Here is a 17,933-nt window from a genome sequence, read left to right as displayed (position 1 = left end):
ATTGTGTTTTTGTTTTATCTAAAACTGCCCCCCCCGCCGCCGCCCACATAAAAAGGGCAGGTAATGTACAGAAAGACTCCTATTTTTTTTTCAATGATCTGAAAAACAATGACTATAAATCCATACGAAACATTGTTCTGCCTGTTTATTCTTGGTTTTTCACAAGTGGAAATGCATACGTTGTAAAGACCTGGAATACTGCTGCCGTAGCTGTGCTGCTGCTGTTCTTTTGGAATGAAGCGGTTCTACTAAAAGGACTATCAATTATAAGTAAGTTGGCTGCTTCACGCTATGCTATTTTACATTATATGTGAATGAGAAACAGCAGCACTGCTTGTAGCAAAATAATGCTTAAATTGAGAAGTTTGGAGAAATCAAGGAAAGGTCTCGTTTCCTGAAAAGCCAATAATTTCTTCTGCAGTAGTTGCTATAGTTTTCTCCTGAGATAGGATGTAAATTAAATTTGGGGAAACTCCTTTGACCAATTCTCATTTAATGATTATCAGTGATAACCATGTGCAAAATAGCTGCTAGGTTTTGACATCGGTTTCAAAAGTCTCAGCAAAATTGGCCTGCAGTTGAGATAAATGTTGGGTTCTCTTGTTAACAAAATTTTATTTTAATTCCATTTATATCCCGCCCTTCTCCGAAGACTCAGGGCGGCTTACAAACTTAGCAGTAGCCTTCATTCTATGTATATGCCTGCTTATTAGGGCTTTCACACACACCCCAGCGGCATTATTACAAAGTCATCTTAATTGCCCCCAACAATCTGGGTCCTCATGTAAAATGTAAACAAACTAGTGTTTACTATTATACCAGGAGTTTGAGGATGAAGGTTTTCAGTTGTGCCATAAGTTATATTAGTGCTGCTATAGAATCTCCTGTTTATGTACACTTTCATGCTCTTAAGGTGATATTCCTGTCTGTTCATCAACTCAACACAAGTTTGAGAAATGTCTTGAAAAAGCTTCTTGTACTGAATCTCCAACTCTGCAAAATTCCACAACCTGATACATAAGTATCTATACTTACGAGCATGATTGTTCTCAATTTTCATCCCCAATTTATTTATTTAGTTATGTCCCACCTTTATTATTTTTACAAATAAGACAAGCAAACACCTTCAACACATCTTCCTCCTATTATCCCCACAACAGCAACCCTGTGAGGTGGGTTGGGCTGAGAGAATGACTGTCCCAAGGTCACCCAGTTGGCTTCCATGGCTACGGCGGGACTAAAACTAGAACAGATGTTTGTCACGCCACAGTGTATTCTAAAATGAGCTTGTCTTGTTGCAACTGATGTGTTTTAGTAAGTACCTTTGTTTAGGTTTGGACTTTCAAGGCAATTCATACAAAAAAAGGGGGCAAAAGCGTGGCTTTACAGTCTACCTAGTATTGTAACAAGCTAAATTTCCAGACCGTAGCTTTTTAAAGCATTTCTTGAAAGCCAGAAATAGTGAGCCTTTCTGTAGGTGCCCACTCCTCAAAATGGTAATTTTCAAAGTGAGAATCATGAAACTGAATTTTGGGAATGGAAAGGAGAAGCCCTTAAGATGATGACTTCTGAAGAGATACCTACAGTAAGGAAAAGTTGATGCTAGGCTAGGTTTGTTTTAATACGTCTGAAAGTCAGGACTGATACATGGAGAGCAAGCAGAAATGCTATTTATATGGTGTGTTATGTGCACTTATGTGAATATTAGTTAATAGGTAGATTTCTGACATTTTAATTAAAAGGCCATTACAGTGTTTCAGTTATTATTTGAGGAAGGTTAGATGCTACTCAATCTGCACTTTTCCTAGGTTGAATGCAATTGATGGGTCAATCAATCAAGAACTTGATTGCAACCCATTCATTGACCTACCTGCTTTTTACTCTCCTTTGCACAAGTGCCATTTGAACTAAGAGGGCCTTATTTATTCTGGCTACGGTATTTGAACCTTTGCCACTGTAACATGAAAGCTGCTTGTGCCTAAACTCTTGAGACAATTAATTATACTGCTAACGTGTGGCTTATGTATCCCATGTAATTGTTAATAGATTTTCTGTTATTAGTTCTGAGAACTATAGCCCAAGGTCCTACAAATTAGAGGGGTCCAAGCCTTACTCCTGCCCCAAAAAAGAGTAGCTCTGGAGCCAACTGAAAATTGTGGTAGATTAATTCTGAACACTCAAGTCATAGGGTATCTGTTCATCCCAACCTTTGGCTCCAGAGTCACGCTGGGTTTAATGTTGCATCAGGGAAGGGTGTTATGAACACCAATCAAAACACCATCTTGAGTTCTGTCCTTCAAACTCTCCATTCCAATGTCCTCACAGCTGTACTCAAAATAATAACCACTCAGCCACATGTTATAAATAGCAAATGCTTGTTGTTTCAAACGGCTTACAAGTTTTTGGGGAAATAAGTGCTCTCTACAAAAGAAGAGTAACAAAGCTGTTGCAGCAGCTCATCAAACCACCAGCGCAGGGATAGAAACATTTCCCTGTCCTCAAACCACCTAAGCCACCAAAGAGGGAAGAGCATTTCCCCTTTGGCTCTGGACCATCCAGGGGTACAACGGACACTCAACACAACTCCTGATGCTAGTGGGCAATATTTACAGGCTGATTTCTGGTAGCTGTACGTGCTTTTGAAGGGAAGGGACTGCCACCCACTGCCCGGAGAATGGAAGAAGGGAATGGAAGAGCAGGGTTTGCGCATTAGAGAAAGCAGGAAGTAGGATGGCTATAGCCGTAGGCCACTTCCACAAGATGGAAGCCCAAAGTGCCGAGGGTAGGAGTCACCATGAAGGAGCAGGAGCCACCGATACTCATCTTCCTTCCACTTCCCGCAACACAAGTGGAAGGTGGAAGATCAAGGTTGCATGCAATCAGCAAGGAATTTTGGAAAAGTGAGGCTGATACAGACTTAAGCATCTCATACTGTGGCTTTAAAAATGTCTTCCCACTAGTCCTATAACAGAAGTGACTGTGCAGGAGATGACCTAGCAGGACAAGAGGAACAAGGCTGAGCGTTGGGTTGTGGTTCCAAAGAAACAAGGGTTTCAAGGCTTTCACTCTATTGGGGATGAACTAGATTCAGTGTAGGTGGTTAGGAAAAGGCCTATTTAAATCCTTCCCCATTGGCTATTTTCTGTGCAAAATAACTTTCTTGGGCTGAAGGCTGCCCCTTTGGATCTAACACTCCAGCTAGAAAAGGCAGCCAGTTGGCTGGGATACGTTGGACAGAGAATACTTTGGAGCTAGGATGGAAACCTCTCTTGTGCTGCCGCTCTACCAAATGTTCTTGTTAAAGCCTTTGAGGCTTTATTACACGTGCTAGTGCACAGTACCGTTTGCATCTCAACTTCCTTAGAATCGATAACTTTGCTTCAAGGTCATGAGAATTACACAAAAGAATATGGAAACCAAGAAAACCTTAGGTAAATCTGAAGGATTTTTTCCCCTTTTGTATCTGGCCCTATTCACCTATCGATAGTTGCAAGGGTAACAGAAGATGGAAGATGTGTAGCCCTCTCAGTGATACTCATAAACATTTATAATATTCTTGTAGAAAAGCCACTGCCGCATAGATGTCTTTTGGCCTTGTGACACTTGGATTACATCCAAATTAGCAGCTGAGAATTTTACCAATAATCCCTTAGGTCACCCTGCCCTAGCTGAATGATTGTTCATCATCTCAACTTCAAACTAAGTCCCCTGAATGCAGAACGTTCAGTGTCAGGGAGCATTTTAGTTCTACCTTCTTCCTGATGTATTACTTTTTTTTTAATGCAGGCTGAAATATTGTAGCTCGGTTTCCCCCCGCTGCTTATTGCACACGATTCACCAAAGCATTTGCACAAAAGGGTTGGCAATGCCATAGAGATCATGCCCTGTAATTGAATCAGCGTTAGCTGTTCGTATCAATTTCTAGAGCGCATCCCTCTTAATTAGAAATCTTAAGTTATCTACACCAATCTCAATTTCCAGACAGATCTTGGGACATGTGCACACAGGTCTAACCTTAGAGCTAGGCAAAAAGTGAGGCTCTGGGCCTCCCGCTTGGAGGAAGTAAACTCATCCTGGCTTACTCTCTCCCTTGTAATCTTCAGCTCTGATCTCCTGCTCAGTTAAAAAAGGAGCTACAAATCAGCTTCTCTTTTGGAAAAAATTTCTTCCTCTGAGATGCAGAAGCCCAATCCTACTCCTAACCTCCCCACCCCACCCAAAATGGAACCGGGATGTGAAGTTTACCCTGCAAATATATTATCGTGGCCTTCATAATCCAAAGGGAAGGAGGGCCAGACAAATCACCCAAGCCGTTTTAGCCAGCCATGGCTATGTCTGGGTTTCCCTAGATAGCACCTGTGTATTGGGGCAGGACCTGCACTCTGTGGGGCTCAGCTACAAAGTGAAAAGAGACAAAGGCTTGAGATTAATTCAGTTTGGGAGATGGCAAAGACAGCAGCAGCTGTGTCTTGTGTCCCTGGATGCCTGGCCAGGAAGTTTCAATAACTATCTTTGGCCCAGGGCCGGTTGCGTTGCCAGTTCCTGTCGTTGTGATTGTGCTCAGAGTCGCGCTCCAGAAGACGGTCCTGCGAGTCATGGCCGTTGGTGCTGCGGAGGCCACTGTTGTGGTTGCGATGAGGCTGGTACAGGTCAGTGTAGGCATCGGAGTACTCATCCTCCAGGTGCCTGGAGCTGCGTTGAGAGGACGCCGTCCAGGTCTTGCGCGAGGCGTCACTCACTTCGTCAGATTGCATCAAACTGTCATGCTCCACCGGGGAGCGCTCACTCTCGTGCTCGCCCATGGGGGCCTGGCTCTGCGGGAAGGAACCACAGAGAAAAGGTGTTAGCAAGCCTTCCGCTGCCTGGTGCTCTCGCAGCATGACAGACCAAGCTGGGTTGGAATTCAGCCCTTGATTTGCTCCCTCCAAGAGCTTCTATATGACTAGACTAGACTGAGGATCCTCATCCATCTGTAGTACTGTTCATTGCACTTACACTTTCACCAAAACTACTGCAACCTTGCAAGCGGACCAGAAATAAATTCTACCAGTGCCCTGCAATTTGTTATTTATTTGTACAGGGCATGGTTATAGCTCATACATTCTATTTCCAATTCCAAGCATTTATGATCAAGAAATTTCAATTGGATTGGAACTACCTGATTCTTTGCTTCAGCACTAATTAGTCTCCCTACAAACATTCTAACCAAATCAATCATCTAGGAGAAACAGAATTATATTTCTGCTTATATTTCTTCATGGATGTTGTTGGGGTTTTTTTTAGCTGTATAGGTAGTCCTTGACTTACAGCCATTCATTTAGTGACTGCAAAGTTACAATTGTACTGAAAAAATGTAACTTAAAACTGATCCTCGCACATTTACAGCCACTGCAGTGTCCCCATGGTCACATGACCAAAATTCTGGAACCATTTGCAAGATTCCTAGCCAGCGTTCAACAAGCAAAGTCAATGGAGGAAGCCAGATTCACTTAACAACCATGTGATTCACTTAACGACAGCAATTTGCTTAACAACTGCAGCAAAATAGGGTTAATAAAATTGATCCTGGTTCACTTAACAATCGGCTTGTTTGGCAACAGATGTTTTGGTCCCCAAAGTGTTCCTAACTCAAGAACAACCTCTATACTGGTCTCTTTGTCTTCACCCAAAGTTAAGCTTTCTGGAATGAGGTGCAGCTGGTTGAAGATTCCCGGGCCTAAGAGATGACCTGCATGACTGAGAATCTCCACAGACGTTCTCTAAAAGAGAATAACTCAAAGACAGAAAACCTCTGCCAGTCAAAATATTTTTGGACACAAAGAATTACCACTAGCTAGCAACGCTGGCAATGGCTAATGGCATCTGGAGTCCAAAGCCTGGAGGGGCCAAGGTTCATCACACCACTTGAAGATTAGTTTGGGGGCAATATAATAGCGATACCCAATGGTTGGAAACAAAGATTGCCTTTGGGGTCCCCAAAGGAGCTTCAAAATGTCTGTCACACTCACTACTGGAAACTAGATGTTGTACTAGAGAGACTTTTCAGTTGGGGCAAGAAGGCAATTTGTCGTACCTGCAGGCCAGGAATGGCAGTGGAAGGAGTCAGGAGGTTTTGGCTCCCTAGGCCGTGTGCAGGGTGGTGGGTTGCTCGCCAGTAAACCTCCAGATACTCAGCCAGATGTTCACAAGCATCCTCCAGCTGGTTCTCATCTAGGATCACATCAAAGAGCTCCTTGGGGGCAACAAACAGCAAAGATAAAAAAGAAGAGGAAGGAGTAAGAGTTAAAAACTGCACTACAATCTGCCTTGCTGCCACCTCTGTCTGGCTAGTCCTCAACCTACAACCAGTCACTTAGCAACTGTTCAAAGTTACAGCAGACTCCCAAAAGGTATTGACAACCCGCTGGTGAAGTTCTCATGGCTGCCCTCTCCTGAAGTCACGTGACCGCATTTCGGGCACTTGACAATTGGCCTGCGTTTACAGCCATTTGTAGCATCCCACAGTTATCTGCCTGCAATTTACGTTTTTGCCAAAAAACACACCCCAGCATTTTCTTCTAGTTTTTGACAAAAGCACCTCATGGCGAACAATGGATTCGCTTAGCAACCACAGCATCTGCTTTACAACTGCAGATTTTGAACCTGCTTTAGGACCGCTGTAAAAAAGGTCATAAAATTGGGACAGTCACATAATGACCTACTTTATGACTTACAAACACAATGGGAAGTTTCCATTGCTGTCCTAAGCTGAAGACTACCTGCCTTGTACTCCTGCTCCCATCATCCCAAACCTGAACAACAATGGCAGGGGAAGAATAGAAATTCTGGTCCAACACATCTTTAAGGCAGTAGGCAAAGGAGGACTGGAACAGAGGCAACAACTGCTGAGGCATCATGTCAGTGTTCAGTAGTGACCATGATTAAGTACTGGAAAATGACATCTCTCTTAATACAGGTCCAGAACTATCGCTGTAAATTTAACACTTCAATGGTTCCCCAAAATTCATGGAGAGCCTGGATTCCTGAGTAAACAAATCTTTTAATTGAGAACTTGCGTATATATTCCCTGTATGGATGCTAGACATTGCAAAGTACAGGAAGTAGTCGACTTATGACCACAATCGAACCCAACATTTCTATTGTTAAGTGAGTTTTGCCCCATTTTACGACCTTTTTTGTCAGAGTTGTTATCACTGAATCACTGCGGTTGTTAAGTTAGTACACAGTTGTTAAGCGAATCTGGCTTCCCCATTGACTTTGCTTATCGCAAAAGGGGATCACATGACCATGGGACACAGCAACCATCATAAATATGAGCCAGTTGCCAACTGTCTGAATTTTAATCACGTGACCATGGGGATGCTGCAATGGTTGCGTGAAAATTGGTCATAGGTAACTTTTTTCAGTGATGTTGTAATTGTGAACAGTCACCAAATTTCTGCCATCAAAGTGGACACAAGCAGAGCCAGGACCAGGAGGAGATGGAGATGAATCGAAAATATTATGTATAAAAGACTCACCGGAGGACACTGGACAAGCTTGTCAGCAGCCATCATTTGAACATTAAGATGCTTCACCTGTGATTTCCCTCTGGACTTAATAAGGCGTTGCAACACCTTCCGCAGAAAAAGAAGATACAGGCAAAGAGCTCAAAGTCACCACGCGAAAGCTAGAGCTGCTATAATGTCTTTGTAACAGATTGGCTTAAGAATTAGAATACATCTAGAGCAGGCATGTCAAACTGCCGGCTTGCGGGCCAGATGCATCGTGCTGAAACCGCGCCCACCCCATTGCCGGCAATGGGGGAAAAGTCACAATACGTCGCACGACATCACGAGTTTGACATGCCTGACCTAGAGCACCCTTACTCAGACTTAAGGAACTCCAAGCGGGTTAACTAATTCTCAAGAATAGTCTTGGGAGTCTTTAACCCCAACATCTGGTAGGTGCCTCCATTAGGAAGAACTCATCTAGAGCTATTGCTGTACATAAGTAAGGAACATTCATTCGAGAACATTCAAGTCCTTTCCACAGCCTCAGCCAATTGCTGCTTGCCACTAAGAAAACTACAGCTCTGCTGAGCCATATGGCTGCAGCTCCACCTCGTGTGTGGTCCTTGGCCCCTGTTCCTTGGCCCACAGAAAGTCAAATATTCATCTGTGCAAATATACAATATTGCTGTTACAGTTTTCAGCTATTCTGAGGCAAGGTGTGTGTGAAGAAGTTACATAGCCAATATGATTTGGCTAAAATAACTTGAAAAACAGACATCTCCAAAGTCTGCCCCTCAAGCAACAGTCCTGTCCACATCCCTTTGACTCCCTCACTCATGCACTGTAGTCTCAGCTACTCCTAACTAGGATATATAGCCCACAATCACCCAAAGGTTGATTGCCCTTGTTGGAAATGAACATGGGCTTCCTAAGGAGAGGTGGTCCTCTTACCTAATGTGGCTTCTTCTTCTGATATGGTAGCTGTGAAGACCAGCTAGTTAGGGGAGCTATCAGCCTCTATGTCTATGGATATTCTCGAACATCCAGATCATGGTTGTCCCAAAGGTGCTTTTTACAAAATGTAGAGCCTGGTCATCCCAAAGATGTTTTTTACAAAAGGCAACTGGACTTTCTCAAGAAAAAGCACCTTTGAGATTTACCAGGCTGTGTATTCACTCAGCGATCAAGGCTGGCATCACTCTGCCTCTCCTTCTCATCATGGAAAATAACCATTTCCAATAAAATTTCCTTAAAAAGAAAATGGCAGAGCAATCCGGGTCACCCTGTTACAAGCAGCTTTAGCACGAGACATTGAAGTATTTTCCATCACCATCTGCTATGCAACACGCACCTGGGATCTTTTCAAGCAGAGAATGGAAGTGGCAGGCAGAATTCAGAGAAGGAATGGGAGGGGACTTTTTCCTCTCTCTGTGGTATTCAAAGATTGTTCTGACTTGCTAACTTTATTTGGATAGCAACTGTTTCTCGGTTGTGAGGGCTGTTGTAAAGATTTGTTAAATAAGGCTTAGAAGAGCTTTGTAACCCCAGGAGCATCACCAGGGAACACCACAAGGGGGCAGAAGGCAGCACCACCGAGAAGGCTGGCGTTGGATGTGAGCAAAGCTGTGGGTTGGGCGGCGTAATCCTGTATTCCCAGCTCACCTTTGGGGAAGAAACTTTGACATAGACAATGATGGGAGCCAGAGAGGTTTTGGCCAGCTGGGCTGGGTGGTTGATGGTGTCTGCATCCAGCACTACCAATTGCAAGGACTTGGCCAGTTCAAAGATCCGCTCAATCTCGCTTTGGACTTCAGCTGTGAAAGCAACAGAAAGACTGTGAATTGGACATCCTTCTCCCCAAGAGGAAAGGCCATTTTCCCTCTGTACATCTCAAACACGGGTAATCCTTGACTTTGTAGACCACAGCTGGAACTAGAATGTCCATTACTTGGCAACACCATTGTTAAGCGAGTCTCGCTGCTTTGGCAACCTTTTTTTTTTTTGCCACGGCTGTTAAGCAAATCCCTGCAGTTGTTAAATGAATCTCAGCGGTGTTAAGTGAATTCGGCTTCTCCCACTGACTCCGCTTGTCGGAAGCCAGCTGGGAAGGTTGCAAATGGTGATCATGTGACCCTGGGACACCGCAACCATTGTAAATACATGCCAGTTGACAAGCATTCAAATTTTGATTATGGGGAAGCTGCAAGGATTCTAAGTGAAAGGACTGATTATAAGTCACCATTTTGAGTGCTGTTGTTAACTCTGAACACTCGGTAAACAAATGGTTGTCAGTCAAGGACTACCTGTATCTCTTGTGTTTCTCACCTCCAGAGATCCTCCTTGTCTTCCTCCTCCTCCTCTCTCTTTTACTACACATTGGGAAACCATCTTCCCAGGAGAAGTCCTGAAGAGGGACATCCGCTTGAAATCCCAAAAGCTGCCATGAGGAGGTAACATGAAGTGGAAGCCTCTTCCCTTGGCTTTAGTGGGCTTTGCCCCACTGCTCATCCAATAACCATGCCCTCCCTCCCCAGGGCACACCAAATCGGCTCCTGTCAGGTCCTAGCTTGCTGTCCTGCCAGGCCCTATGCCCGCCAGGGGGAGCTCAGCCAGCGGATCACCGGCCAAAAGTTATTCACTCCCCTGTCCTGTCCGGAGGACACGCTGACCTCCTCCCTGTGCACATAGCTTCTGTGATGGCTACTGCTGGTCTTAGGCACCTCTCTAATCTTGGGGGGGTTCATACACCTCATAGTTGCCCCCCTTGTATTTCAGGGCAAGGAGAAAGGGACCCCTAGTGCTTCCTATTCCCTTCCTGTTTGATGGTGAACCTCTCTGATCTCCAAACTGACAATCCTGGACTCCAGGTTTCACTACTCTGCCCCCCGCCCTCTCGCAGAGACTGAGAAAGGAAGCAGGTCTACCCCATCTCCCTGCCAATAAAACAGCCACATTCAGCTCTTAAGCCGTTTGAATCCAGTATAAGAACCAGTGTAAGAACTTTATGACTAAGAATTTGAGTTCAAGTTTGCTTTCTTTTCTGTTCTCCCTTCCTATCTCTTTTTTTTCCTTTTGTGAAAAATTGATTTTATGATCAGGATTTGTCATGGGTTTAAATTCCCATTTAAATCTAATGTTGTGTGAATCTAATGAATGTCTCTGGGTCGCACGGAAAGGTTAAAGGCAAATAATAGTAATTTTTAATCAACAGTTCTGAGGTAAAAAGTGATTAAAATACGGGATGTGGTTCATAAATATATTTTGACTGTGACGATAATATTATCGGGGAGAGGCAGAAAGGATTACTAATAAGTCACTTTATGATGAAGGCCTGTTGCTGACCATTTGCCAAATTCCGCTACTGCTGCTTCTGCTTCCTAGTAACTCACAACTGCATCTTTAAAGGTTATAAATTAAACACAATCAAAATTCCTGGTTAAACAAATCAGTTAAGGATTTACAATTAATTTGAACTGGTTCCAAGCCAGAGGCCACGAAAAGGACAGAAATGATAAAACTATGAGTGAGTGAGTTCACACATCAGACTAAGTTACAATGTGGTTTGTCTCGCCTAGGCTTAATGTGATGTCTAAATCCAGGTATTGTTGTTAATTGCTTACTGCGTTGAATGACTTTTATTTAATCAATATTTTACTTATTCAATAATTCATGTTTAAGAAATCTCGTCTTTGGATAAGGCATCAATCCAGCCTTCATGTCCCTTCATGGAGAAGGAGCCTATCAAGAACAGCACAGGTAACACTTGTATGACTTACAAGCATTCATTTAGCGACCATTTAAAGTTACAATGGCACTGAAAAAAGTGACATATGACCATTTTTCACACCAATGACCATTGCAGCATCCTCATGGCCATGTGGTCAAAATTCAGATTCTTGGCAACTGGCATGTATTTATGACAATTGCAATGTCCCCAGAATCGTATTGGCAACTTCTGACAAGCAAAGTCAATGGGGAAGCCAAATTCACTTAACAATCATGTTACTAACTTGACAATGCAGTATTCACTTATCAGTTGTGACAAGAAAGGTCATAAAATATGACAAAACTCATTTTAAAACTGTCTTGCTTAGCTTTTGGGCTCAATTGTGCTCATAGGTCAAGGACTACCTGTATTAAAGGGGTAACGGTTCTGGGTTTACACATAATGTCTGCAGAGATAGTATCTAACGAAGTCTGGGAAAAGGCTGAAAACTAACTGCAATCTCCCAGAGTAAAAGCTGCAAGAGTTACTCCAGAAGGAAGTCTTCTAGAGATGGTTCCGTGGAAGAACCTTTGGGCAAAGAGTCAGCAGAAGTCACTTTCAGAGAAGGTAATGATGATGTCTTGACTTGCCTCCTCTTTCTCAGTCAGAAGGAAGATTTAAGCAGAAAATGGAGTTAACGTTCAGGAGAAAGCTCAAGAAATGAAAGAGCCATTTCAAGTGACAGCTGAGGTTTTGCCTTCTCTGATTCTTGAGAAGTAACCCAAGTGAAATTAAGGACATTACAACAAGAGAGCTGAATTTAGTGATAGAATTGATGCTATCCTAAAATAGTTCACAATTGATCACTGAGCTTAATTTTATCTTGAGCCATTTCCATACACTGAGGAAGTGCCAATCTGACATCCTGGTGCCAAGTCATTGCATCTCCATAGGGCTTCGCTGGTGTGTGTGTGTGTGTGTGTGTTCCACAGGCTGATCTTCTTTGGCTCCTTCTCCAGGAGGAAATGCTTTGAGAAAAGATAGTTTTGCAATATCTCCTCCTGAGCTCTGAAGGAGAACGTTTCTCCCTCCTTCTCTTTTCATTCTGTTTCCAGAGATTTGCCTCCTTTCATCCGAAAAGAATTGTGGCTTCTTCCTCTGCCTCCTTTCAAGAATGCTTGGGAAAGTGGCTTTGCTGTTTCCCTGCATTTTGTCTTCACTGGAGGAAAATAAATGAACTGAAGAGATAGGGCATTGGATGGAACTCCAGGTTGGTTTTTTTTCCTTTTCTCTATTGGTCAACAGGAAAACCCATTTCCCGTCCCCAGAAAGCAGGCAAGGATATGTTAACACAAGGGTACAGAAGGCAGCATTTTACTCCCGGTGGTGGGGGGGAAAGAGTTGTTGTATAGGAAGTGCCTTCAGTCTACATTAAACAGATGCTGTCAAGTGAAGCTCAACTCTTGGTGATGATATGGACATATACCTGGAGCTGCCTTGGCAACTGTAAGGGACTAATTTGATTCCCTTTACTTGGATGTTTTTCAATTTCCCAGTCTCCGCCTACAGCACTGAGATTCTCTGTTGGCCTCTCATCCTAATACTGATACTAATATTGATGTACTAATACTGATACTAATACAAAGACCTGGAAATAGAAGTAGAATGACTATGGCAAAAGAAATAAAAGGGAGTACCAATAGTAATAGGTGTCTGGGGTGTGATCCCAAAATAATTGGAGCACCACTTGAACACAAATCCACCATCAATTAATTGCAAAATACAGTTTACTCAGAACAGCTTACATTCTGTGACAATACCTGTAATATCATCAGACATCCACATCTCTCTATCCCAGGTCCTTGCGAAGAAACTTGATAGGCAGACAAAAATGCCAAATCCAGTTTGAACATCTGGTTGACTGTGCCACGAACCCTAATACTAAATATAGTTTCTGAACCAAGAAATGTCAGCCAGATGTTGCCATCTACCAAGGGTAATATTACAACAGCATTTTTCAATTATTTTGGCCTCAGGAATCCTTTCCATTCTTAAAAAAATATTGAGGACACTAAAACATTTTGGTTTATGTGGGTTATATTTATCCATATTTACTATATCAGAAATTAAAATTGAGAAAGTTTAAAATATTTAACTGTGTGGACTCCCTGAGAGAGTCTGCACTTTGAGAACCGCTGCCTGAAAATAATATCTTTAGTTGATTCTAAAAATCTTGGAATCTATTCACAAACACACACATCTAAAAACTTTCTATTTATTAATTTTTCACAACTGTAGCAAGAGGTAACCAACCAATTTTTCCTAAGCAACTAATTTGCAATTTGGGGATTACAGTACTATGAATGGTGGCCTATATAATACAGTGATTGTAAAAGTACAGCAAAACAAACATGCTGAAACTAATTGAATGCAGAATATTCATATATTGGCATATTGTTTTTGTCCCAGTATTAGCAAGCAGCTCAGCCAGGCAAGGTGCTGAAACAACAGGTAAGCTTTCAGCACCTGGCTTAAGGTATGTGGTTGGAAATTCCCAGAGGGTGGTTTTGTGCATATTTCAGAGTTAATCGCCTTGAACTCAGTGGGGATTACTTTTGAATAGGCATGCATAGACTGCATTGTTGATGGAATTTGGGACCATGAAACTGCTCTTCAGTCAAAGCTTGGAATGCATAGAAAGTGCAGTCTGCACTCATGGAACACAGAAGGAATATAAATACAATGTGTTGACTACAGCAGAAAATTGAGAAAATTGAGCTGGCAAGTATATTCAAGGAGAATGATTAGATGGCTGTTTAAGAGAGATCAGGAGAGGTTATCTGATCCAGGTTTGCAATGCAATGTCAAATGAAAGTAAAATCTCTACAATTTTCCAACTTGGCTTCTACTTCATTGAATGGAAATTCCATGCCCACATGTTAGGGAAGGATAACCATTTTGTAACTAAAAGTTTGTATATTTTTTCCCAATTTGGAAGAGCCACACAAGATATAGCAGTGAGGCCATTAGGATAGAGGAGGGGAAAAGTTATTATAAGCCTATTCATTTCTTCTTCTTTTTGAAACTTAAGCTAAAAATCCCACCAATATAATGTTGCAGTTAAGTGCGCCCTCAAAAGAGGTGCACTTGGCCTATAGATCTATGGGCTGCTCACACCTGCCACATTTGTAACTACATGGATATCAGCAAGAAGTATTAGAACAGGTTGTCGATAACCATGGAAAAACTGCAGGAGATTTTAGACCACACAGAGACATTTAATAAATAATACTAATATTGTGACATGCCTTAATCTGGGGTAGTAGCTGCTTTCAGCAAGGTATTAGTGTCTACAAATATTTTATCCCTTTACTATGACATTTGAGTCATTCACCAGGACTGTGGTATATATTCCTATTTATCCTCCAGACAGACTTTCCATCAATCTTCCATTTTGCCCACAGATTGTTTTTAAAGTGGTTCTTTTGGGTGCATTTCTAAGATAATGTGCTTCAACAGCTAAAAGCTATTTCCAATGTGTAAGTGCATAAAGATTTTAAAATGAATTATTGCCAATTTTAAACTTAATTTCCACATAGATCAGCATGCAAAGAGAGGACAGACTTTAGAATTACAAAAACACTGCAGCAATTTGAACCTTCAACTGCAGTGCTCCACATTGTAAAATATGTGACCTGTGCAACACTACTTCACCTATATTTTACTTGTTATGTATTAGCAGGGGCCTTACCCTCTGCTTTTCAGCATAACAAATACAATGCTACAGTATATTAATTACTTCCAGTTCCTGTATTTTACAAAAATACCATCAACAGGGTGACACACACACACACATATACTGTCAGCATTAGGTTTCTCTCCAAATGTATATCTGAAAGGTAGCTGGATTAGTCAATGCAAGCAGAGGAACAAAGGAAATTTAAAACATCTTAAACTGATAACAAGCTGCTAACATTAATAGCCAGCACATGGTAATATTCATATGAAGATTCTTGACAACAACTAACAATTCTTGCTGAACTGGTAGGCTTTCATGGATCTAACCAAGTGGCTCTCCAAAAGATGCAGTTTTGGAGATTATTTTTATTTGGGATGCTAGCAGGATGGGAAAAGTTAAAACTCCTTTGCACAATTCAAAAGCCCAAATGATATTCTCATTCCCCACAACAGCAGTGTTAAATGCATGCATGGTTCATTGTTTAAGATTCAGTGTTGTAATGTCATTTAGTCCTAAGCCCCTATTGATGATTCAAATGGCAATACTTTAGTACTGGTCTTATCCCCAAATCTTCCCTCCCTCCTCGTTGTCTATTTATACTCTCTTAGCAATACCCCCATTTCTTCCCACTCATGCCTATTTTGGGCTATGTGCCTTTAAATTCCAATAAACATGCTTTACATTACAGCTGATATGGAATAGTTCCTCCATGTCTTTCCTGAAATCCAGGAAAAATGGGTTTATATAAATCATTCAACTACATAGATGTGAAATGCCCATGCTGAAATGACAAAAATAAGATGGGAAATGTCATTTTAGGAATAGTTGCCTGAGCAACAAGGAAAATCCCAAAGGAGAAGAAGAGAAGGATAGATCTCTGCCCAGGAGATTTGAAACAGTTACTCTGGTTCCACACAACTAACTAATTAAATAGTTGCAGCAACAATACAAATGGGAGAGAGGGATTTCCCTTGTCTTTCAAGGTGTAATGCTTACAAAAGTACTTCTGTACTATTGCTAATTTTTCATAAACACTTTGCCACTTTTGAACTGCTTCTGTTTGGAATTCCTGTAGCCAGGTCTCAAGTGGATGATGAAAATCTGAAGCTGAACCCAAAAATAATTTAGAAAAGAAAATGTAGCTTGCCCTGATTTTCTATGAGATAAAATTTTCCAGACAAATTTCATGCTAACTCCAGTTTTTATCTCTATACAGTATCTATAAAGCAATAGTAAACACAATTTTACAATAATAATAATAATAAAACCTTTATTGTCAAAGTACAACATGTGTACATTGAGATTAGCTGAGCCTCCCCCCCCCCGTGCTCTCTCCCCCCAACACACAGTAACAACAAACCCTCCATCCCACCACACTATGTGAACCAACTACACCACACACCGGCCTCCCAAGTCAATTCTGCATAAGATTATGTCCCATTTAAAAGCCTAACAGCCCACGGATAAAAGCTATTTTTCAGCCTGTTGGTACGGCTGGCTATATTCCTATATCTCCTACCGGATGGTAGGAGAGTAAAGAGATACCATCCAGGGTGTGAGTCATCCCTGAGAATCTTCCTCACTCTTCCAAGGCAACGAGCCCTGGCGATGTCATCCAGTGGTGTCATGGAACAGCCCACAATGTCTTGTGCTGTGCTCACTACCCTCTGTAATACTTTCCTGTCCGCGGCTGTCAGACCAGCATACCAAACCACAATACCATGCGAGAGGACGCTCTCTATAGTAGACCGGTAAAAGAGGGTCATTAGCTGTTGTTCTACCCTGTTCTTCCGCAAGACCCTAAGAAACCCATTTCAAAAAGATTGTGTTGACCCCTGAAGATATCAAGCTTCTACATGGTAGAGACACTCTCCAAACTGAAGTTCTTCTGGAAATGAATCAGGGGTTAGACTGATCCCAATTAATTAGGACTCACCAATACTGGAACGGGTTGTAGATCGCTCAATGATGGCCCGTTTCCCAGGATTGTTGAGCACCGAGCGCTTGGCCAGGGACAGGTCTGCTGTAACACGCGTGATGGAGATTCTGAAAGATAGGATGGCTCTGCTAAATGCCCTTAGGATAGGCATGGGGAATAGTGGCCCTTTTATGACTTATTTATTTATTTATTTTATTTAGTTATATTTATATACCGCCCTATTCCCTGAGGACTCAGGGCGGTTTACAGAATTCTGGAAGTTAAAGTCCACAAGTCATAAAGGGTCCATGTTTCCCCACCTCTGCTTTAGGAGATGGTGGGTGGGAGGTTGGAGAGGAGAAAGAGAGAGAGAGAAAGGTTGTTTTTTTTTAATGCATCACCTGCCATCAAATCTGTGCTTCAAGAAATCAAAGAGAGCTTTCTGCATCATGTCTGTCACCTGCAAGAAAAAGAAGAACAGGTGAGTTGGGAGGTGAGCAGAGGCCGTGGTCAGCTGACAGTCACAGTCAGTACTAGCATATCTGGTTTAGGAGAGATATAAGAGAGAATTTTATCCCTTCCATATCCCCCATACCTCGTATCCTTTCAGTGAGGGCCCCACCAGCACCACTGGCCGCATGGAAGGAACCACGTCATATGGAGGGATGTGCTCTGTCTGTAAAAAAAGGAGAATGTGTCACAGGAAGTGACTTCTCCCCTATTCTGCAGCCAAAAGTCTGCTGCTAATTGTAAGGAGAAAAAGGGGAAGTAGTAAAGATAAAGAGGGTTTCTCCAAGCCACATATTTCAGCAAATATTGTACACGTATGACACAAACATCAAGACCAACGTCAACCTCCAGGATCCATTTTGTTTTGCTTTTGCTACAATATCACACCCCAGTTGGTGAGGAGGCTTCAGGTTGTCTATAAGACGAATAGGCTCCAGCCCCACTCAGCCTTTTGAAACTCCTGGGATACAGGAAACTCTACCATTGCTGAACAGCTATTTTGCCTCTGGGAAGCTCTGCTCTCAGATTTCTCCTAGCATCCCACCTGCTCAACATGAATAATAATAA

General features: G+C 42.3%; 1 protein-coding gene and 1 long non-coding RNA gene across 2 annotated transcripts in view; one reads left to right on the top strand and one right to left on the bottom strand.

The window, feature by feature from the left end:
• The first annotated feature begins 179 nt into the window (after nt 1-179).
• Nucleotides 180-13,855, top strand: LOC310634248. The gene is made up of 3 exons (XR_014491178.1): nt 180-270; nt 12,315-12,469; nt 13,823-13,855. It is a non-coding gene; the product is annotated as an uncharacterized lncRNA (long non-coding RNA).
• CACNB3 (calcium voltage-gated channel auxiliary subunit beta 3) overlaps nt 269-17,933 on the bottom strand; it is a 49,504-nt gene continuing 31,839 nt past the window's right edge. The window contains exons 7-13 of the mRNA XM_083352443.1: nt 17,452-17,532; nt 17,258-17,316; nt 16,875-16,984; nt 9,156-9,307; nt 7,521-7,616; nt 6,074-6,232; nt 269-4,814 (exon numbers count right to left, since the gene is read on the bottom strand). Of these exons, the coding sequence (XP_083208569.1) occupies nt 4,500-4,814; nt 6,074-6,232; nt 7,521-7,616; nt 9,156-9,307; nt 16,875-16,984; nt 17,258-17,316; nt 17,452-17,532 (972 nt within the window). The 3' untranslated portion in view covers nt 269-4,499. The remainder of the gene's footprint in view (nt 4,815-6,073; nt 6,233-7,520; nt 7,617-9,155; nt 9,308-16,874; nt 16,985-17,257; nt 17,317-17,451; nt 17,533-17,933) is intronic.

This window comes from Vipera ursinii, assembly GCF_947247035.1.
Source record: "Vipera ursinii genome assembly, chromosome: 2".
Taxonomy (NCBI): Eukaryota; Metazoa; Chordata; class Lepidosauria; order Squamata; family Viperidae; genus Vipera; species Vipera ursinii.
Note: the sequence above shows the minus strand (reverse complement) of the source record. Positions and strands in the feature narration are given on the sequence as shown.